The 24,465-nt window shown below is 39.0% G+C and overlaps 1 protein-coding gene across 1 annotated transcript in view; it reads right to left on the minus strand.

Moving 5' to 3' along the window:
* The window catches only part of CRYBG3 (crystallin beta-gamma domain containing 3), a 76,375-nt gene extending 52,175 nt beyond the window's left edge, over positions 1 to 24,200 (minus strand). Inside the window, exons 1-3 of the mRNA XM_078389825.1 lie at positions 23,927 to 24,200; positions 10,723 to 10,801; positions 8,260 to 8,699 (exon numbers count right to left, since the gene is read on the minus strand). Coding sequence (XP_078245951.1) covers positions 8,260 to 8,699; positions 10,723 to 10,801; positions 23,927 to 24,060 — 653 coding nt within the window. The 5' untranslated portion in view covers positions 24,061 to 24,200. The remainder of the gene's footprint in view (positions 1 to 8,259; positions 8,700 to 10,722; positions 10,802 to 23,926) is intronic.
* Between the last annotated feature and the right edge of the window lie 265 nt (positions 24,201 to 24,465).

The following is a 24,465-nucleotide window of genomic DNA, read 5'->3' on the forward strand; positions in this document are numbered from 1 at the left end:
GGAGGCAGGGAAGGACTAATAGGACACCTGTGCTGGTGGGCTTCATATTCGTCTCCCCCAGGAAATGAATATGAAACTCTCATGTCTAAGTACAAGTAAGCACGCACGCTTATTTAAACATGGAACAAAAGGTCTTCCCTTTCTTCATGCTAAAATTAAACCTTAATTTTACATTATTTAGATCTGGCTTTATCAACATGTCCATGAATCAATCAGGAGGAGGGCTCTAGGGGAAAAGGGAAGAAGCTATGTAAAGGAAACTATAAGGGACGAGAAGAGCTAGATCCACATGAAGTAAGAGTAATCTCACTATTTTACTTTCCTGCTAAGAAAAGTGGAGGGAAGATAGACATGGGTATATAGATGGGAAAGTGTGTGCATGCCTAAATATTTAGGTCCTCATGCTTCATGTACAAAACATGAATTCATTTTGTACTGTCAAAAAGCCTTCCAACCCCATAATCTTCAAACATACACTTGAATATATTATCCACTGTCTTTCTTTCTTTCTTTCTTTCTTTCTTTCTTTCTTTCTTTCTTTATTTATTTATTTATTTATTTATTTATTGCATTTATATGCCGCCCATCTAGACATAGTCTACTCTAATAAAAAGATTCTAGAATATCAGGAAAGTAATTATCCAAATTTAAATTCAAATTAATTAATTGTACTTTATTAGCTGGGTATTTTGCAGCCATGGCAATTGAGAAGCTAGGGCTAATACGATATAACACAAGTGGGAAGACATCAGGCACATGAAGAGAATTCTATCCACATTTCCTTCACAGCACAGTATAAGAATCACTGTTCAATATTTTCATATCTACCCACCGTTAGCTAATCTTACAAAAATTACAAATAGGTGTGGTGAAGAGGACAATAATAGATTCTCTAAGTTACTCAGTTTGCTGAATATATACTGGTCAAATACAATACCAGTGACTACATTTGGAAAGTATACAAACACTCTTAAACCTGATAAAGAGACAATAAGACACTATACCTGCAAATAAATACAATAAAGTTGCATAATTCTTGGGCATTCAGAAGCAAATTAGGACAGGTACTCAAAACTAAGTTTCCTGCTCATTTATAACCTGGTTGAAGGTCACTGGACCTAATAAGGATATGCCCATTTTCAAACCCATTAGTGCTACTAACATTTTAATTCTTTCTGGGAGGCCCATGGTCCACGAGATATGCACACAGTGAATGAACCACGTATACATTTCTACATAAGAATCACAAAAGTTGTGAGGCTCAAGAGACACAACGATGCTTGGATGCAATTTTTATAGTTCTTCAAAGTCTTACAAGGATCTCTTCTTCTGGCAATAGTTCGGGGAGAGAAGGAGCCACACGGCAGCTGGTCTCTCACCTACAGTCATGGCCAAAAATATTGGCACCCTTGCAATTCTGCCAGAAAATACAACCCTCCCCTCAGAAAATTGTTGCAGTTGCAAATATTTTGGTACTCACATGTTCGTTTCTTTGGTTTGCAATGGAACAACACAAAAAATCAGAAGAAAAGACAAATCTGATACAATCCCACATATAAACTGAAAAATACACTGGCCAACATTATTGGCACCCTTAACTTAATATTTGAGAGCACCCCTTTGGAAAAAAAATAACTGAAATCGATCATGAATGAGTTTCTTACAGATCTCTACTGGATTTTGGATCACTCTTCTTTTGCAAACTGCTCCAGGGACTTCAGACTTGAAGGATGCCTTCTCCCAACTGCTGTTTTGAGATCTCTCCACAGGTGTTCTATGGCAGGGGTCCATAAGCTAGTCCGTGGGCTTCCTGGAACTGGGCCACGGAGACAAATCTCCACCACCCCCCTGCACGGTGGGCGTGTCACATTTGTGGGTGGGCATGTTGCACTCATGGAGGAGCATCACGCTCGTGGACGGGCGTGTCACAATTGCAACACATCCTCTGCGAGCACGACACACACACCCCACGCAGAGCCCACACCCCCCAACCGGTCCATGGTCCCAAAAAGGTTGGGGATCGCTGTTCTATGGGATTCAGATCTGGACTCATTGCTGGCCATTTCAGAACTCTCCAGCGCTTTGTTTGTAACCATTTCTGAGTGCTTTTTGAGGTGCATTTTGGGTCACTGTCCTGCTGAAAGACCCATGACCTCTGGTGGAGATGCAGCTTTCTGACACTGGCCACTACTTTGCACCCCAAAATTCTTGGGTAATCATCAGATTTCATGATACTGTTTACACAGTCAAGGCATCCAGTTCCAGACACAGCAAAGCAACCCAAAAACATCTTTGAACCTCCAACATGTTTGACTGTAGGGACTGTGTTCTTTTCTTTGAATGCCTCATTTCTTTTTCTGTAAACAGTGTCAAGATGTCTTTGACCAAAAAGCTCTATTTTTGTCTCATCTGTCCACAGTATGTTTTCCCAGAAGGATTGTGGTTTTGTCACATAAGTTTTGGAATAATCCAGTCTTACTTTTTTATGCCTTTTTGTCAGCAGTTGTGTCCTCCTGGGTCTCCTACCCTAGCATCCCTTTTCATTCAGATGGTGACAGATAGTGTGAGCTGACACTGTTGCACCCTGCGTTTGCTGATCAGCTTGAATTTGTTTGGAAGTTAATCTGGGTTCTGTATTGACCATTTGAACAACCTGTCGTAAATTTTCAGTAATTTTGCTCTTCCGTCAACATCCAGAGAGGTTAGCTACAGTGCCATGGCTGTAAACCTCTTGATGATATTGTGCACAATGGACACAGGAACATTAAGATCTCTGGAGATGGACTTGTAGCCTTGAGATTGTCAATGTTTTTCCACAATTTTTTCTCTCGAATCCACAGACAACTCTTTACACTTCATTCTTTTCTCCATGCTCAGTGTCACACACAACACAAAGGTTTAGTCAACCTTTTTAACTGCAGAAATGGGAAGGTCCTATTCCTATTAAATATCTTGCCAGATATACTAGACTCTGAAAAATCATATTTAACTACAGTGGTGCCTCGCTAGACGATGATAATCCATTCCACTGAAATAGCTGTTTAGCGAAATCATTGTCTAACGAAAAGTATTTCCCCATTGGAATGCATTAAACCTGTTTAATGCGTTCCAATGGGGAAGAATTGTCATCTAGCGAAGATCAGCCATAGGAAAGCCGCTTTGCAAACCACCAATCAGCTGTTTTTAATCGCCGTGTTGCGAAAAATGGGCCCGAAAACACCCGGTTTGCGAGGATCATCCCTAGGGAAGCCATTTTGCAAACCGCCAATCAGCTGTTCTAAATTGTCGTGTTGCGAAAAAAACCGTCCATGAAGCACGGCCCAAATCCCCCATAGGAATCACTGTTTTGTGAAGCAAAATGGCTGCCGCAAAACGTCGTCGTCATGCGGATTCGTCATTTTGAGGGGTAACCGTCTTGCGAGGTACCACTGTATTCATATTATAACAGCAGCAAGAATAGTTTTTGCGAAACACTGGAAGGAACTTAGAACACCGCAAATAGATGAAGTAACAGATAATATCCTTGAAACCGCAGAAATGGACATACAGCAGTGGTCCTCAACCTTGGGCCTCCAGATGTTCTTGGACTACAACTCCCAGAAGCCTTCACTACAACATCTGCTGGCCAGGATTTCTGGGAGTTGAAGTCCAGGAACATCTGGAGGCCCAAGGTTGGGGACCACTGACATACAGTACTATCAGACTGGCTACATGCAAAAAAGAAAAAAGACCATCGGAAAATTTGGTCACAATTATATAGATGGTTACAAGGTAGATAGAATAGTGGACTGATACATAGTTATCCATATGGCTGCAGAAGAGACAGGATAGACTATCAGCTACATAATCAATAATTAGAATAACAATATATTTGTCTGAATTTGATTTTTCTGTCTCGTTCACTGTTTATATTTCTTTCTGATATGCAGAACTATTACTAGAAGAGAATGTATAGAATTACTATGAAAAATATTGATTTGTGTGTATCTGTTCAAATCCCCCCCCTCCAAGAGTACTCCTGTCCTCTGAAGACGCCGGCCACAGAGACTGGCGAAACCTTAGGAAGAACAACCTTCAGAACACGGCCAAAGAACTTGAAAAACCTACAACAACCTTTAGATCCCGGCCGTGAAAGCCTTTGCGAATACAAGTCTTTATTATGTTCTTGAGAATTGCATGAACTGAGGCTTCGCTCTATATATCTAATAAAGTAGCTTGCATTCAAAGGAAGCTTTCACCAAATAAATGTGTCCATCATCACAATGCCACAACACTATTGGCTGTTTTTCCTGCAACACTTGAAACAGTAAGGTGTATAAAAGTACTCCTATCTTCTGATCATTGAAACATATAACAAGGCTACTAGATGGAGGTATTTTAAAACACACAAGTTGTTTTACCAATGTTAAAATATTCAGATCTGCCACACTAAAAAACAAAGAATTGTTTTGTACAAATTTGATAAAATACATCTAATTTTTGAGCATTCTGAAAATCAAATAGCACTCAATTTTGCCTGATGGTAACCTACCATATTTATTCACTTTGTAAATATTATACCATGTTTTCTCCAACAGACTATGTATGCCATCCAGCTTTTCAAGTGATAAACTGCTGTACTTATCATTCCTAACTAAAAAGTGTCATACATCTGTCAGGGACAACTGTTTCTGTGAATCAGCCAGCTGGATTTGCTTAAAGGGTATTGTGGCCTCTATCCTTTGTTTCCTGCAAACATGCTGCAGGCTGAACACATGAATTCCACCTTTCTTGGCTCAAGGCCTGGAAAATGATGTCTTTGCCAAAAGCAAGTTATCCTAGGGAGTGCAAAATTAACCTCAGTCTTCACAGGTCACACAGTAGTTTGATTTCCTAGCTCTGCTGAAAAATATTGTTACAAGGTATTTGTTGAAGAGACGTGCCATTTAAAAAAGTTTTATAGGATTACTTTTTTTATGGGTTGCTTTTGCTATGGGACTTTTTCCTGATGACACAATTCAAATTGAGCTTTGCAATTTAAAAATCATTTAAATCATTTTAACTATACACAGAATGGCAGGAAATTAAGAAAGGCTAGCCAAAACAGATACAGTCATGCCCCGCTTAATGATTACACCTTATAACGATGAATCCGCTTCAAAACGATATTTTAATGGGGTTTTTTCGCTTTGCGATGATTGGTTCCCTGCTTCGGGAACCGATTCTTTGCATTACGATGATCAAAACAACTGATCATTGGGTTTCAAAATGGCCGCCGTCTGCTCAAAATGGCTCCCTAATGTTTTTAGGAGGCATTTTTCGCAAGACAGGCACCCGAAAATGGCCGCCATATGGAAGATCTTCGCTGGACGATTAGGTATTTCGCCCATTAGAACACATTAACCAGTTTTTAATGTGTTTTAATGGGTTTTTAAATTTCGTTTGATGTTTTCGCTCTACAGCGATTTCGTTGGAACAAATTAACGTCATCAAGCGAGGCACCACTGTACATGAAACCTATAAACAATGATACATTTACACTTGTCTTCTACAAGCTCTGGATCATAGCTTTTCAACACATTTTTCACAATGACCTTTTTCAAGTAGAGAAATAAAGTTGCATTAGGGGTCTCTAGAGAACTGAAAAGTAGAATATAACTTTAATTACAAAATAAGATGGAATTATTAAATGCAAAAGCACTGCAGTTGAGGAGTCCTCCACCTATCACATAAACCTAAACCTTTCATGCCTATATAAAAAGGAATGGCATGGATATACTGTATAAAGTTTGTTAGATCTGTGAAGAATCTGGCAAGATAGGGAACGAAGAAACAAAAACTAAAAATACAGTGCTATACAATTTAACACCATGATCTCCATGCCTGCCTCTCCTCTTGACATTCTCTCTTATAAAACAAAATGTGAGCCAAGCTCCACTAAAGCTGCTTACTAGGAGGTCCAGCTAATACTTTGCAGGAAAGCTGTAGTCACTGTGCCACATCATGTGAAATCAGGGGATCAGCCACAACTCAGTAATGCAGCAAGGGCATACTCTGCCTATAGAAAAACCATGACTCAGATGCTGGAATGGCCAGGAGGGACTTTGCCTGACTCTTGGCAAGCCATAGAGTATAGAGAGTAATGGACTGTGTCTCTATAAGGAAGCTTCTTAAAACTCAAATGTTTCAAAATTGGCCACCTACAGAAGAAGTTTGGCTCTACTGGCTTTGTATCTTTTTGGTGCTGCACTCTAAAAGGAGCATAGGCACATAAACTGTTGTTTCTCCCCCATTACTGTATCTTTTGTTTCTCATGCTGGAACATTTGAAACGTTTTCATCTTTTCCCTTCACTAGTCTCTACTGTTTGCTAGAATGCAATGAAATGATTTAACTACAGAACACTTCCTTGTATCACCATACTGAAATGAGTTCTATGTGAACTTTCAGAGAATAAGTGAAAACAAACATGGGCTATACAGTCATCAGCTTGGCAGGAAATACAGTCAAAAATCCCACACTAATGTGGCATGCAAGGTTGCCAAACTGGTTTTCAAACTTGGCAGTTATCCATAATCAGTGCTTATGTGCCACAAAATTTATTGAAACTGTCACGTCTGTAGTTCTTTAATGTTTGAATTATATTCTAATCTATATAGGGTGTGGTAGGACAGAAATATAACAATTTTCAAGAGATGGATTAAGTGGAAAAACAGGATATATTTCAGAGGAAACAGCCAATGCTTTTCAGACAATGTTTATAGGAGCAAAGTGATTTATTTAAAATAGGTGATTAGAGACTTCATAATACAGAACCCATGATTTCTGTACTTAAAAATGTTAAGTCCCGGTGGGGGGAGGAAGAGATAAAATGGAAAAGTTTGAATCTCTCCCATTTTTTTTCCATAGACAATTTTTTTAAAATTTCCAGTAGAATAAGTAGAAATGGGGGGGGGGGAGGGAATAACCAATAAGTATTTTCCCTTTTGGAAGTGAAATTGTTCTTAAGAACAAGTTTTACTCTCTCAAAATGCTAGGGATCGTCTAACTAATGCATCATCCAACTATGTCTACATAAAGAAGGAGAATTTAAAACAATTCATGTACATATTTCATAAATGTGGCAACTGTTACAATTATATATGTTAACTAAATTATGAATGAAGCATTTTATGTTGTTAAAGCAATAAAGTAAGTCTTGGTTTGATATGAAAATTAGTATTGATGATATTTCAATTTTTCCAAAATTTCAATTTCTCCTCAGAACAAACAAATGTGCCCCCACCAGCTTCAGAAGTCTGGATTTCTTTGTGTACCACACTCTGTCTACCATGACAATATATTACTTGTTAATTTACCAGCAAAGCAAAACTGAGAGCTAATACATTGCTTCCTTCTCTCTCCCCAACCAAACCATGACCTTGTAGGATTTTTTTCAAATCCTGCCCTGGTATATTTAAGTGTGCCTATCCAGCACAGGGTTGAAATTGTTGCTTCTGATTAATTTCAAAAACAATTTAAAAATAAAGTTATAATGGATGCTACTGACAAATAAAGCTTATATATCTGTTATTTTTATATCATTTAAAAGATTTTCTAAGAAATGAAAATTGATTTCAAACTTTGAGATGTATTTATATTTAATAGTAACAGTGAAGTACTACAATACTAAAGATTATTACTTATGAGTAGGGGAGGATTTCTATGACAGTTCACCCATAAGCAAGTTCGAACATGTTTATGAGTAATCTGGCTTTTCTCACCAGAGTATTCATAAACATGTTCAAATCTACCCATAAGCTCAAACATAGGCTGCAGAAAAACATATGACATGTCATAGAGACCCTTTCCATCCCACTTATGAGGTTTCCCCCCCATTATTCTGTGTTATAGTGTTACCGCTATCTAATACTTAAAATAAGAACCTGTATTAAAACAGTACTACCTAAATTCATAGCCTACAGTAGAAATGTAATTTCTGATAAATATGTTTATGATTAAACAGTGAATCCAACTGAATTCCATAGATTCTGCTACCCTGTAAAATGTAAATAAACATAGTACCCTGGATGGCTTTCCTTAGACATTTTTAATACACAACTAAAATACTACTATAGGGTCAGAGTTACTCTAGTATTCCCATATTGAGGCAACATGTATCTTCTAGGAACTGTCTGTCCAAGGACCTTTTAACAGATGCAGTACCGAACACCCCCACCCCCATGTCAGATCTTGTTAGCACAGATAAAAACATATTTTATATAGCTACTTTGGAACTTACTTAGATGCTTCAGCAAATTGCTTCTGTGGTTTCTGTAAATGCCATGAGCCAGAACTGGTTGCTTCAACAGCCTTAATGTCTTCATTTTTGCTTGATGCTCCCAGTTCATTTTCAGTAGTCGAAATGACAAATATTTCTGATTTGAGATGTTCGCTAGGTCCACTTTTATGATGGCTTGATACATCTGAAATGTCTTTTTCAGTTTTGTTTTGTACATCTCCAACTGTGGCTCGCTCATTTTCTTTGTATGAAGATTTTGAAGAAATACCAAATAAACTCCCAAGATACTGGAAAAATCCTTCTTTGATCTGTCTGTTATTGCTGGATGTTTTGCCTTCATGAGCCAAACTGGGAAGGCTTTTGGCTTTCTTTAATTCTTCCTGAGTGCTGGACCTGCTCAGCTCTTCTGTAGAGAGGTTCTTATTGTCAGAGATTGAAAACTATGAAGAAAAGAACAAGAGGATTTTATTAATGAATGATGAGAATGGAACTACATTTCATTTTAATGCAAAAGATTAATTTTATTTTACTTACTGCCTACATTATCCTGCCTGTCTTACAAGCTTGCACCACCAGTCAACAGTTTTCCCCTTTCAGATCTTGCCAACCACCTTATGAGGTAGCCTGAGGTAAGAGACTGCAATTGGTCGAAGATCAGAGAGTGATCCATGGCTGATAGCAAATTTAACCTGGGTCTCCCCAGTCTATGTCTATTATATGTTTAAACACAGTGCCCAATGGATGACAGTGTCATTCAAGAATAATTAATATTATCATATGTTTCATAATGGTGCCAAATAAACATCTAGCATCATAGAGAAATAAATATAGATGGAACATATTTGACATATCACCTGCCATTAAATTGTATCAATCAGCACGACCACCACATCTTATAGTAACAAATAACCTGTTATACAAAGATACATAAACTGAGAGGCAGAATAGCAGGTTAGACCTATGTTGTGCCTCATCACACAGGATGCCACTGTGATAACAATGACACATGCTTCTGTATGCTATTTCAGCTATGCATATTAACATGACAATTGCTCCTTGCTTTGATTGACTGCTGACTGTAAGATTTTGCTTTTATAAAATGCACCAACACAGTTGCAGATCCTTTTAACCCTGCTTACTCCTGTGTTTGGAATATAATTAATTCAATTCCAGTTATTCACATTATTTTTTTAATAAATCTGAACTGGGTCCATTTGTCTGATGACATCTGAAGATTCACATATTCAATATGATACCTGAAAACCGATGCAAGTTTGAATGCTGATCCAACAGAAGCTGTGACAATATACAATTTTACTTATTCTATGTCAATAATGTATTTTTAAAAACTGTAACATTTAATTGTTACATTGAATTAAATGAAAGGTCAAGCAATTATGTATGTAATACTCCCAGTGATCTCAAAATATGTAATTATGGGCAAAATCCAGTTGGGGCAGTTATGCCAGAGTAAACCAGATCTGTAAACACACCCCCATTTCAGCTTCTAAGGCACCCTAGGGCTGACTTTGGGGGGTTTGTGATGGAGGGGCAGGTGGGGATCTTTTAATATTAAAAAACCATCACCAAATTGATCCCAGTCCCAGTGTTAATTTCGTACTATTAAAATCTCTGCCCTCACCTGAAGCTTCCAAAGACTTCTGTGGGGCAAAATAGATTCTTGCTCATTACATACCATACCCTTAGACATACAGAAAACTTTGATCTAAACCTGGCGCTTTGCTCATGTTTAATTTCCTGGCCAGTCTGGTCAATACCCAGCTGCGTCATTCTGCAAATGTAAAATAATGTTACACTCCAAGACATCAGGTTTCAGGCTATGATTAAGGGGGAATCCAACACCATTTTCAGCTGCACTACTTGTGCAAGTGATCTGCCAAGGAATCATAAGAACAAGTCATCACCATTTGCACAACTGAAAAAAATTCCTTGATTTTGCTAGTACATAGTTCACATCTGCAAATGCTATAGCTCAGTGGTTTAGGTATCTGGCTGCGTAGCCAGGAGTATAGCCAGCCTGCATGGCCTTGGGCAAGCTCCACAGTTCCATCCCTCAGAAGGGAATAGTAAACCACTCTTCAGTATTCTCTACCTGGACATGCCTGAAAAAGGGTTGCTATAAGTCAGATTTGGTGGCGTATGATTACTAATTAATGTTATTTTGGATTTAGGCCTTAGTTTCCATGGCCTCTATTTTCAAATGACAGATTTCTATTTCAACTTTTGTCTATTTACTAATACATACATACATACATACATACATACATACATACATACATACATACATACATACATACATACATACATACATACATACATACATATATATGTATACACACATGTGTATGTTCTTCTTCACATCCTCCAGCTACTGAACACTTTGTAACTAAAGTGAAAAATAGTGTTTCCTAGCTCCTTAAAGTCAACAAATAAAAATCAGACCTTTAACAGCTCTGGAAGAGGGTTGCTTTCCTTTCTCTGACCCACCACATGTGCAGATTCGTGTTCATTAGTTTCAAAGCTGAAAAAGAGAGAAACAGCTACTCTGAAAGTCTGAACTGATTTGGAATATTCTGACAAAATACATAGGAATTAGGTATTTTCATTTTTTGTTTTTTGATCATAATCATTTCTTTTACCTGAACAGCTTTCTCATTTTAGTGAAAGCATTTCTTTTATCTGCAGAACACTTCTCCAAACCCAGTACTCTAGAAAAAAACATTATTGATCTACCAGTGTTTTTTCTTCTTCAGCTCAGCACCTTCTTCAGTTACTTCTTCACTAAAATATCCCAAGTTCACCAGTTTCCTCTCTCTAATTTCATCTTTCTGCTTTTCAACATGGCAGTTTCCCATACATCTTCAGAGGCATCTTCAGAGGACAGGAGTAGCACTCTGTGCTCTGGTGCAGTTTGTTTCTCAAACAAACTGCACCAGAGCACAGAATACTACTCCTGTTCTTTGAAGATAACAGACACAGAGACTGGCGAAATGTTAGGAAGAAGAACCTTCAGAACACGGCCAAAGAGCCCAAAAAACCCACAACAACCAATTTTAGGATGGATAAAACTGTGGCAAAAACAATGAATCTAAATACTGTATATTTTTCTGACACATTGTAATTACAGCTTAAACCCAATAGCAGCAATGTGGATTTGATTTAAATCAAATCAATATAATCATAATTTAAATCAAGATTTAAATTACAAAAAACAGATTTTTGACAAGTTAAATAAATAATAACGATTTAAAATTAAATTGATTTGATTTTTTAAAAAAAGTGTTGGTTTTTATTCACCCTGAAGAGCAGACACACTGAACCAATCGCTGAATAGCAAGTTGATATTTCTATAGTGAATTCCCCCAAACTATGGGCAGAATCATGGTGAGGAAGCACAGAGCGCAATACCCTATGTGTGTATTGCTCCACATGTACTTCAACCTACAGCTGTGTGGGCCAGAGATCACCTAGTTAAGTGCAACAGAGCCTCTGCATGCACAATGGAATAGCAGATGCTTACCAAAAAACCCCAAAACAAAACATGCATATAAAGGACCATTGCATATGCTGTAAAAATACAGTAAAAGTAATAAACAGGCAAGAAACAATTTCTGCCCTAATTTGCTTAAGTAAATCAAGCCTTATACCATCATTGAAGACCTATTATATCATTCTGTATCATATTAGGACAAAATTATTTTTGTATTGGGCCTTACTTCTGAGTGACTCTGCCCTCTACTATAGCTTTCAAGACACTTCAAAGACTTGTGAAGGTGCACCCTATGTAACTTAACTGAAGATAACTTTTTTTGCTATTTTAAAAGATAAACCTAAAAGACATGACAGCCCAGTATAGTGTGAAATTCTTGAAATAATTCATAAGGAATAAGAATCTATACATTAGATGCAGAAAGATTTATATAAAGGATAGGAGACAGTTATCAACCTTGACAGATTAGTAGCAATCAACATATTTATTGCACAAGAATTTCTACATTTTGATTTATGCTGTAACTCATATTTAACACTTAGGCTAACATAGTTCCTATTTTCACAAATAAGATTTGCCATACAACACTTTTGAGAACTGAGCTACAGTACTGTATAATTTACACTACCTGAAATCAAAAGCTATCACCTGCACTTACACAAACTGTGACTTAATTACAAAGACCTCTAAGATGAGTTCTGGTCACTGTTTTTACAAATTCCTGAGTATGTTATTAGTTGATTTAGTGTGCGAAAACATTGTTTTAAATCCAAGATCACTCTCTGCAGAACAAAACAAGATGAAAAGAAAAAGAAACAGCTATCAGATTGTTTATTTCTAAACAATCTTCTTTCTGGTTAATTGCAGAAACCTTCAGAAAAGAAAACAGTAAGCGTACCAACTGCATGTCCAAAATTATACTTGAAACTGGAGAATAAAACATTACTATAAAAGGGGGTAAAATCCTATTGCTTCTATCATAGAATGTTTGCATAACATGAGCAAAATAACAGAATATGGGGATGTGCTCTTGTGGTGTGTCTCCATCTCACATACTCCAAAAACTCTACTAGGATTTCCAAAAGTGAGAAATGACGAGACAGCAAAACAGCTCTTTATTCAGGATTTTACATCTGAGATTGACTAGGGTGTGTAAGTAGGAAACAAATAATTATTTTTTTATTTGCAATAGTACTGTTAAGAGCCAAAGATCTCTGGTCTTCCAAAGGGGGGACTGCTGTTCCACCACTAGGTACACTAGAGGGGGCCCCCCCAAATACTATACTTTTGAGTAAATGAAATGAGACAGCACACCAAAATTCTTTGGAGACATAGGCATAACTGAATCACCATAACTATGTTTAGACAAGCTTTCTTTCAGAAGAGGAGCATACAGCATATTGAGAGGAGAAGGTCATCTGTAGAGAAAACCAGCTAGTGGGAATGTTTAACCTTTACCTCTTCTTGTGAATTTCTCGTGCTTGTAAATGATATCTATTTTGTCCATTTGTTTTCCAATAGCTGGCAAATGGTTCCAATAATATGTATGTATGTATGTATGTATGTATGTATGTATGTATGTATGTATGTATGTATGTATGTATGTATGTATGTATGTATGTATGTATGTACGTACGTACGTACTTATTTATTTATTTATTTATTTAAATATCCCACACCATCTGGAAACCAGGCCACTCTGATGATCTGACTGGAACCTTTCCTTTACTATTTTTCCCTTCTACCATTCCTTCCTTCAGCTATTCTCTCCCCTCCTTTTTTTCCCAGCTAGTTCCAAGACTGGAAATGAGCACACGTCGAGGAGCTTAGACTTGGACATAGGCATGGACATAGGCGGTGGGCTGTGAGGAAGAACTGCCCACGTAGTAGAAATGTTCAGTCCCAGCTATTTATTTTCCCTAGCAAATGTCTGACCATATTTTTTGCTCCACTAACCATATACACAGATAACAGAAGAGAAATATAAAAATATTTAGTGCAATACCTTTCATGAAGTTGGCATAAACACATTAGTAAGAGATGTTCTGAAAAGGTTTTGCACTCATACAAGTAAAACAATGTAGCTTTACAAGTCTCAGTTTCTTAATTTAACAGTTTAAATTAAGAGAAAATGAAATCAAACTAAAATGTATACAGACTATTACTACAAACTCAGTGGCAACCTGCTAAAATGACTCGGTTCAATCACAGAAGCTGAAAACTTTTTCAAGCTTTCTTTGTAAAAAATTCGCATAAATGCACAATTAAATCTTCAAAGACTATCCAAGCATCTGATCACAAACACTTCCCTATCTTTGTTCTTTTAACAATGTCTTGGATGTATGAAAAAAAGCCCATCCCTTCTCTTCCTCTATTGAGTTACTCCACCCTAATTATGTACACAAACTTTTATTTGCAGTGTTAGACATCAATGTTTGGAACTCAGAAGGAAACAGAGCACTGGCAGAATAATTGAAATGTGTATTGGTTTCTGGTAATACAACTAGTGAGTTAGAGTAAGTGGCTAAGCAGCCTGGGACAGGATGTTTGATTCCCAGATATGTATTTCAGGAGAACAGCCAGTCTATGGAGCCTTGGGAAAAATACACAGTTCCAAAGCATCCCCAGAAGAAGAGAATGATAAACCATTTCTAAGTACCTTATACGTAGGGAACCCTGGCAACGACCACTGTAAATCAGAGGTGCGTTGGTGGCACATAATTATTAATTATCAAATTAAATGACATGGCTATGGCAACAGCAAAGGAAGAGGGATACTAGTGATGCGAAAAGATTCAAATTGCAGAAATTAGTGCAGAATGACAGATGATGACCAAAGCATGAATGGCATCACAGATCATTCCTCTAGGAGGATGATATGAAAATTGTTTCCAATTCAACAAACAATATACACATTCAGTGGAAAACTATTTCCTGTAGCATTCTGAGGTCATCTCATTTTAGGCACATTTCAAAAGTACAAATAATCCAAAAGGAAGCTCTAAGATATTTAAAAGATAAAAATTAATATTGATAAAATACAGTCTAACCAATTAGACACTTAACTACTGAGCAGCTGAAATGTCAGCACTGTGGTTTTATTTGCCTGTTCATTACTAAACCCTTTGATATTGAAAATGCAATTAGGGGAAGTGATTTTCGGATGACTGGAAGGCTATCTAGATTCCTGACATGGTTCAATGACTCTCCAGAACAGAATGGAAAGTGGTCCAGAGGTGTCATGGCTTCAGATGAGGTGAAATTTTTAAAAATCACCTTTAGCCATTCCATTCTACACAGGACCAAAGGCCATTACATTCACTCCTGATAACTATGCTTCAAAAATATTTATTAGGTTGTTTATTATTATCATTATCATACAAATATATTTTATGACTGTGTTTTATCCATTGATGTTTCACCTTTTCGACGTTTTTTTCTCAGACATTACATCATTCCTCATTTTTTATTTTTTCTGTGCATAACCAAATCACTATGTAAAGTATTCTGGGAAACTTGAGTCTCAAACCATCCCCCCCCCAAAAAAAACCCCTGCATTGAATGACCAACAAAAGTGAGGTTTGTTGCTGAAGTTATCCTGTGCGAATTCCTGGAAAATAATAATAAATCATCTTAGAACTGCAGAGCTGGAAGGGACCCTATGGATCATCAAGTTCAGCCCCTTGTCAAGGAGGCACAGTGGGGAATTGAACTCCCAACCTCTGGCTCTGCAACCAGATACCTAAACCACTGAGCTATCCAGCAGCTCAAAAATCAGCTGGAAGACAGCAATACCTTTGTATTAGAGCATAACTATTACTATATCAACCCTCTAGTACTATAAATACCAATTGTACAATGTGTTTTTCCAATGCATTCATAAAGGATACGTAGCATACTGCAGTGGAACAAAGAAACTGTTTGGAATGACTGCCGTGTAATTAATGTATAATTCTTTTAAAATGTGAAAAAAAGATGTGTGCATAATCTCTCTCATGAATATATATCAGAACAGTAAGAGAGTGGAACCAATCACCTCAAGAGCTGGTGAGTGCTCCAACATTGGAGGCATTCCAGAGAAACTTACGACAGCCACCTGGCAGATATCCTTTGATTTGTATTCCTACATCAAGCCAGGAGTTGGACTTGATGGCCTTATAGGCCCCTTCCAACTTCACTATTCTATGATTCCACCCAAACAAACAAAATCTTGCAATCATGAAGAAGGGTCTCATTTGTTCACCAGCTAAAAATGTTGGCCATTTCTGCTTTAGAGCACCAACTAAACAAAAATAATAAATACTACATTTTCCTTGATCTATCTATACTGCTTATGTTTTACATTTTTAATATGCCTGGGCAGAAGAGCTAAATGGAACAGCTTCATAAATTTCACTTGTCCAAAATACTAGGTAAATCTTTACAAATCAATCTTGCTTGTAATATAAACAATCCCAATTACAGTGGTGCCTCGCTTAACGAGTGCACCGTATAGCGATGTTTCCGTATAGCGATCCCTTTTTCGGGATTGCTATACGGAAACATACCCGATCTTTGCAATGGGGAAAACCCGCATTGCGAAGATCGGGTATTGCGGCGGCCATTTTGGAGCCGCCGAACAGCTGATCGGTGGTTCCAAAATGGCCGCCGGAAGCCCGGAAATGGCTGCCGGCAGCCGTTTTCGCGCCTTGCCCTCGCTTAGCGAAGGCGCGAAAATGGCTGCCGGCACCTGGAATCCTCGCTGAACGGGTAAGTAACGAAGGTATTGGAACGCATTAAACGAAGTTTAATGCGTTCCAATACCTTTCCCCTACCCATTTAGTGATGATTCCGTATAGCGAGGGTTAATCCGGAACGGATTAACCTCGCTATACGGGGCACCACTGTATGTTAAAATACATGTTTGATTAACATTTAACCTTCGTGAGGGAAAACTCACAAGTACTACAGCTACTCACATCATCAGAACCTTCTTACACATATTTGAACTGCTCAAAAACCTTTTTCCAGATTTTAGTTCCAACACTGAAAATCAGTACCATTGACCCACATGATTCAAAGCTAATATTTTAATCTGTACTACATATAAACAGCAAAAATGCTTTATTTTATGGGTCAATATTGAGCACCAGGCTTAAGGCAGATTACAGATTTTTCTTTTGGCATCTGTCAAACTCAGCAACTAGTATTAATACAAACAATGCATTAAACAAATAGGTCACATAAAATTTTCAACATGCTTTTCAAATTAAAAGGAATGCTGCTGCCATATTCATGTGGCACTCTGTAATAACACATTGGAAGCCTTTAGCTTTGATAAGATGTTAATACCCCTACAAAGAAAGCAGTAATATAAATGCATACATATTTGGAAACAAAATACTGGACTTAATATTTAGCAAATGCTGACCCATAACTCCAGTACATTAAACAAGATTATGTAAAGATTTCAAAAGTCTGATATTTATGTTTTTAAAAAGATAAAGTGAAATTTACATAGCAAGTATTTTAAATATTAAGAATTAATTTCATTTCTGCTATGAAATAATGGTACAAGAGCATTCTAGAGAATTTTTATAAGCTGAAGGAAATTTTATGTTGTAATGAACTATCACTTGTTGTTTTCAATGGCCACAAGAATTTCTACAGTTTGTACTTTGTCCTGTACAAAACTCAATTCCTTCTTTTCAAGGGATTAGTTGCAACACTGAATTTATTTACAGCATGTATCTGTTTTCATTCCTGAAAAGTTCAGGCTAACTTACAGAATGTGATCTTTTGCAACTTTGATACATCTGTATAGATTGCCAGGGAGAAAGAGAGGCAAATCCTTGTCTTCTTAGCTTTGAAATTCCTCTACTATTCTTTAAAATAGACAGGGGCCACATTAGTTACCTACTTTCTCCCCAACATCTAGCTTCTAAAATGTCCAATAATTTGGGATGTGTAATAAAGTCATCTAACACACTGGTTCCCATATGTGTTTGGCATCACACACTCCATTCTTATTACTGAAATACCCTCATGTCAACCCCTCCAAATTTTAAATAAGAGGTTGAATTTAAAAGATGGAGGTGGCAGTGGCTGTCAGGGGGCAAAAGGATGCAGACACTCCTACCTGCATGTTCTTGCTTTTCATGCCTGTGTACCACCTACTCATGGTGGTGATGGATGGCAGATGGCCAGGAGAAAGAGTGCTGCATACAGGCAGGGCCACTGTCCGTTCCTGGTGGCCAAGAGCCGCCACCACTTATCTTCAAGCTGCTTGTCTGGAAACTCCTTTGGCTTGGTAAAGGACAGGGCATAGAGGAAAAGAGGGAAATGTAGCCACCCAAATGTCTTCTAATAACCTGTCTGGGGATCATGTTCTCTATAAAGTCCCCATGTAATGGAGCCTACCTCTCCATATTATTTGTTGTATCTTGTTACTCCCACCTTCATATCGCAAAAGATATGTGCCCCTTGTTTGGGAAGCAGTGATCTACACAGCAGAAGCCAGTACAAAAACATTAGTTAAGGGACAGCTAGGAGTGACATTGGTAATGTGGATGGCGTAATCAGGAATATTCACCACAACTCTAGTTGTTGTTTGAAAGAACAAATATAGGGCCATGCCACAAACTCTTAGGCTTTAAGACTCTGGTTGTTGACGAGCCTCACAGCTGCCAGGTCCTTCTGTCAAATGCCCTCACAAAACCAGCAAATGAGAACATCCCCCACTGGACATCCTGTGCTCCAAAATCTCTTAGCAATGGTCACGGCATTGTTGTCTATTGACTCCACTGCGTTGCTACTCTCTTTCTATTGAATTATCTGCTTTCCAACCTATGCAGCTCAACCTCAGATGTACAGGCCAACATCAAGAGAAAGGTTTCACAGAAATCAAGCAAACAAACAAATGAATGTTTATATAGTACTTCTATATATGCAACCCTGAAAAATTTGGTTGTGAACAAAAACTCACTGTAGCAGATATACAGCAAAACTAGACTAAAATGTCCTATACTGAATATGTGGCTCACTAATATAATTTTATACAACACATGTAGAGATACAATACACAAGCACAATCTCTTAGAGATTAACATTTAAAAACGGGAAAAAGAGAATCAAGAGTGACAAGAGCAAAATAAGGGCATTCAGCCATGTTTGAAAGCTTAAAACAAAATCAGCTCATTTATGAAAAGACTGATTAAAATGTAACAGTAAAATCAAATAAAAGCCAGTATAAAAAACAGAGATATTTTTAAAATTAGTCTTTCAAAACCTGTATTAGCACACCCATTCTTAAAATTGTAAGTTTTAAATACTCCATTTTAAAAATACCACTGTCATATGAAGGCTTGATAAAAATTGCATAATTGATCCATGTCAACCACATACTACAAGCACAACCATATAGTTCAAATATTTGACGTCCAATTACACCATCCAAAGTTGCCATACAGCAAAATCTATTATCCTAATCTGTATCAAATTACACTCTCAGAAGATTAAAAAGATCTCATAAGCACTGTACACATTGTCTAAAAGTTTACCCAGTAAACCAAAGACTTGAGGGGAAGCAATCAGGTCAGCAGCCACTGATTTTCACTACATCATTGTAAAGACTCCTGTATTAGGCTACATCCAGTATCAATGAACATCATAGTCACTCACACCATCTAACTCTCTATGTCACAAAGCAGAGAGAGGCAACCAAGTGTCTAAATATTTGTTAACAGCACTAAGGTATTTGCATGAATCCAGTGGGGGGGGGGATTCACACATGTGAGAAAAACATGCCTAGTGTGGTCTGCTTCCAGTCTACAAATAACCTGATAGCTGTGTCCGAGGTGGATGGCTATTCTGTTCTAGGGTCTGGTCAGACACAATTAAGAGCAACCAGCAGTCAGTCTGGAAAAAAAAACCCTTTGCTTTAAGATTCATTATCTTAATTTTTCCCCCCAAAATGATATATCCATTGTATTATATACACTATATAGATGACTTAAAATCCTCAAAAAGTAAATGCTGGAGGTGTCGGTGATGTAATTGTTTAACAGCAGATATCCTGCATAGTTAAATTGTAGAAGACAAAAATAATACCTTTGCTTAAGGACTGGTTAGAGAAAGTACGACATGTGGTACAGTGGGGAAAAGATACATTCAAGAGAGAAGAGAACAATATCTGCGACAGGAGAACAGGCTTATACAATGATGGCCGTTGTTTTTAAATCACTGGAATAACGAGATTAGTTACAAAGTTTACTTACATAATTTATTTACCAAATTATAATTAAAGCAAAGCAAAGTATGCTGCTTATATACCACCCCATAGTGCTTCAAGCACTCTCTGGGCGGTTTACAAGTTAATTATGCAGGCTACACATTACACCCCCCCCCAGCAAGCTGGGTACTCATTTTACCGACTTCAGAAGGGTAGAAGGCTGAGTCAATCTTGAGCCGGCTACCTGGGATTGAACCCCAGGTCGTGAGCACAGTTTTAGCTGCAGTACAGTGGTTTAACCATTGTGCTACAAGTGGTTAAAATTGAGTCCTTTCTTTCTCCCTTTATAAAAGGACAGGTAGGAGTTGTTATAAAAGTGGCATAAATCATCAAAAGAATTTAATATGATGACTTTCTGGTTAATAGAAATAATATAGAATAATAACAAAATACAAAGTGATAAGACTATGTATGATTTTATGAACTATTCTTTGAGCTTCTAACAAATTCATTTTAAACTGATTTGTGGCCTATGCACAATTATGAACCTCACATTCATAATATTTTCCATCTGTATTACAAACTATAAGGAAATTCCAACTTATAGTAAGCAGACAAAGGGCCTTTGCAGGAGTTACTTATTTATATACACTTACCATAAACAAAAAAGGAGTGCTCTAGCCCTGCTATCTGTTACCACTTTTGTTGGTCTCATACACGTGGAGGGTCCCATGTCTTAGGAGCCCTGTTATCGGTGCAAACTCTTGACATGAGTGTGAGTCTAGAAAATCAGGATCCTGATTCAGATGGAGCACCCCTATTAATAGCAGCGCTTCCTTCTTCAGACTTACTGCTCCATGAATAGGAGGACAACAAAACTAAGTATTGACAGGTGCTGGGCTAGAGCACTCCCTCTTACACACAGTGAAATAAATAGATAACCCCTGAACAGACTTAAAATCCAAGAGCTAGTGAGTAGTTCTATACATTATTGCAAAAACTCTATGCATTAGTGCAAGGAAGTGCAATCTAAGTAAAAAAAAGAGGCTGAAGCAATTCCCTTGTGAGAAAAGGAAATGTCACAACTTTTGAGGCTTTTCAGCTTGGAAACAAGAGAAATAGCAGGGCACATGATAGAGGTGCATGAAATGAAGCCTCCAGTAGAGAAGGAAATATGTATTCCCTTTACTCATAATACTAGAACCCAAGTTATCCACTGGAGCTAACTGGTGAGAGTTTCAGGACAGATAAAAAAAATGCTCAGCAAAGAGCCTATAGCAGACCTGGGCAAAGTGTGGCCCACAGGCCACATATGGCCCGCAAGCCGCTCCTGTCCGGCCCACGCATCGCCGCTGAGTGAGCCAGAGCTCCGGCTCTGGTCAGCCAGCACGGCAGTAAGCAAAACTTGTGAGATCTGACGCTGGGACCTCGCGAGTTTTGACTGTTACTCTTGAGCCACAGGCTGCGGAGCCTGCAGCTCAAGAGGCCGGAAGTGATCCTTGCGCAACTGACGTGATGACGCATCACGTCTCATGCGTGGGATAGAAGACAGAGAGGAAGGCCGTGGGGGAATGGAGAACAGGTGAGTTAGCTCAGTGTCGGGGGTTTTTTCCTCCCCCCCCCCCCGCGGTGAACAAATTACAACACTCACATAGTTAACTCCCTAAAAAGTTTAGGGAGTTAACTATGTCAGCCTTGTAGTTCATTCACCACAGGGCCTCACCCAATGGGGTCCTATTACTACCCACAAATTTAGGGGCCTATTACTACCCACCTAATGGGGGCCTATTTTTAAGTAAAGTTGGTTAGACCCCTGAACACAGTTCAGATTTTTCATGTGGCCCCCTATAGAAATTAATTGCCCACCCCTGGCCTATAGGATTCTGCTACCCCACAGTGTCACAATTAGACACAGTTATGCAGAATAAGGCTACTACTAGTTACAACAACAACAAAAACTAGTACTACTACTAATAATAACAATAATAATGTTTACATTCATTTGCACAGCTTGTTGAGGCTCAATTTACGAAGTGCAAGGTGCATCTCTGCTGCATTTCTAGTCATGCCCCTGGTGAGTCCTGGTACCCTTTTAATATGCTGTAATATGTTACAGGAGCCTTAAGAGAGCACCAGTAGGACCTTAGTCATTCTGTATTACCTTCAATGTCATAGACAGCTTGCCTCTCAGTATCAGCTGTGGGGGAACACAAGTAGAGCAAGCAGTTGCACTTTCTACCACCCCAGGGTTTCCAGTGGGCACCTGGAACGCAAGTCTAGGAATGGAATGCTGAACAAGACACAACTTTGGTCTGATCTTGGGGGAAGAGGTCCTTTTATGTCATATAGTTTTTATATGTGAGCATGAATTATCCCCTATTTAATATTTAATAATCAAGGAAATTCTGTCATACTGTAACTGTGCTCATTGCTGAACAAGACAAGATACAAATTACCATTTCCCATGTAGTAAAATCCAAAGCATAAAGATAATTTTTTTCTCTGTGGAAGCATTATTCTTTAATTTCTACCAATGAAAACAGTAGATTCTAATTATGATTTAACTAAGACTCACAATAATATATTTACTGCCTACTTTAATATCCAATATTTCATACTGAATGGCTATAGGCACTAGTAATATTTTTTGAAAAAAAAGAAAAATTAGGTTACATTCCTAGATTTGGGCTACTAAATTACTTACCACTTGCTATTTTTATATGTACTTTTCTCTTACATGCCCACCCAAACTAAGCAACTGCAACACAGAATTAGGAGCACTTAAGTATTATTAGTACTTATTCAATTTAAGACAGGTTAACTCTGACTTAAGTATTAATACAAACAGACTCGAGGCAAGCAAGTCGTCACATATGATTTACTAAGAGAATTGCTGCACATTAGTGATGGAGGCTGGAATTTACTTATATAATTTATATGCTACCTTTCTTGCCATAGGGGCTTAGATAATTCTACCTGTGACTATATTTCAGTGGGGTTTAAGTCTGAATAGATATGGGTAGGGCTGCACTATAATTCCAAGGAAACTCATCAAACAGAAATCTGAAGTTGTATCACTCATAACTGAAACCTATACTAAATTGTACTTCTTTTCCCTAAATTTCCTAAAGGGAACCAGAACCAAGAGTGTATTTGATACTGTAGGAACCTGCTCTTCAACCATATTGATGTGAAGTATATAAACCATTGCAGAAAGCTCGATTCTAGAAGAGCATCTGCCATATGTAAATATTGCTGCAACGTATTTAAGGTCATTCGTAATATTTGCCTATCATAAAGTGTACTCCAGGGCGGTTTACTGCAAAATACAGTACAGTGATTTGGAATGCACTGCCCCGATGAGCTATCATCAGTCCTGACACCGATTCTCTTCAAGTGACATTTAGCACAGAGAGTTAACAGTTGATTAAAACTTTTTGTTTCCGAATAGAGTACCTCGCGTTTCGCAAGGGCTTTGGCAATGCTGCGCTCCAAATGTGCGCAAGCTCTTGCAATCAAAAATAGTTATTTTCCAGAGTTGAGGGAGCAGGTGGAAGGAAGAGTTAAGAAACAATCCACGAAACGCGGGCGACCCCAGCAGAAAAAGCACTCTGGTCACTTCCATAAACGGCTCAAAAGCGGGTCCTTCCCACAGAGCTTGGCCGTCTCGTCCCACCAGGAACTGCTTCAACGCCGGCTTCTCCAAGCAGGTGACGGGGCTTCCAACCCGCCCAAAGAGTGGCCTCCTCATCCCACCTACCCCCCCCCCACGCCCTATCGACTGTAAAACAGAATGGGAAGCGAGCGAAGGAAAGCGCGCCAGAGGGAGGAAAGAAAGGAGAGGGGAGGAAAGGCAGGAGTCACAAACTGGCTGACGGCGAGGCGCAAGGAAGCCAAGAAGCGCGGGCGGCCTCGGCTCTCCGGCGGCGGCGGCGGGTGGCTCCTACCTCGAGGCGCCCTGGCGCGGAGGGGCCACTTCGCTCCCTTCCTCCGGCTCCTTCGAGGGCGTCCTGGAGAAAAGTCGGGAGAAGCCACTGTGCCAAGAGGAGCCGGTTCTCCTCCGGCCACTCCCGCCGGACATCTCCGGCCGGCCGGGACTGAGGGCAGCACGCTGCCCTTCTCGCTCTGCGGCGTGGGCTGAGAGGGAGAGGCGGCCCCGGGTGGCGGAAGCGCTTCTTTCTTCCTAAGTTTCTAGTCCATTGCTCCGGCGAGGCGGGGAAACCGAAGCGCCTGAAGTAGCCAGCCGGGCTTTGAGCCCTGCCCCCGGCCGCGGTTGCACGGCGCCTCGGCCGCCCGGCCCACGAGGAGGAGCGAGGGCCGCGAACGACCCGCCTCCTCACGGCTCACGGCCCGCGTTTCCCGCGCGTCGCCTCCCAGGGGCCGGGCAGGCGCGCGGTTCCCGCCTCTTCCCTTCGGCCGGGTGAGCGAAGAACTTCGGGTTGGGCGGGTGTTTGCTTCCCTCCAGAGCTATCACCACAAAGCACCA

This window comes from Pogona vitticeps, chromosome 3, assembly GCF_051106095.1.
Source record: "Pogona vitticeps strain Pit_001003342236 chromosome 3, PviZW2.1, whole genome shotgun sequence".
Lineage (NCBI taxonomy): Eukaryota > Metazoa > Chordata > Lepidosauria > Squamata > Agamidae > Pogona > Pogona vitticeps.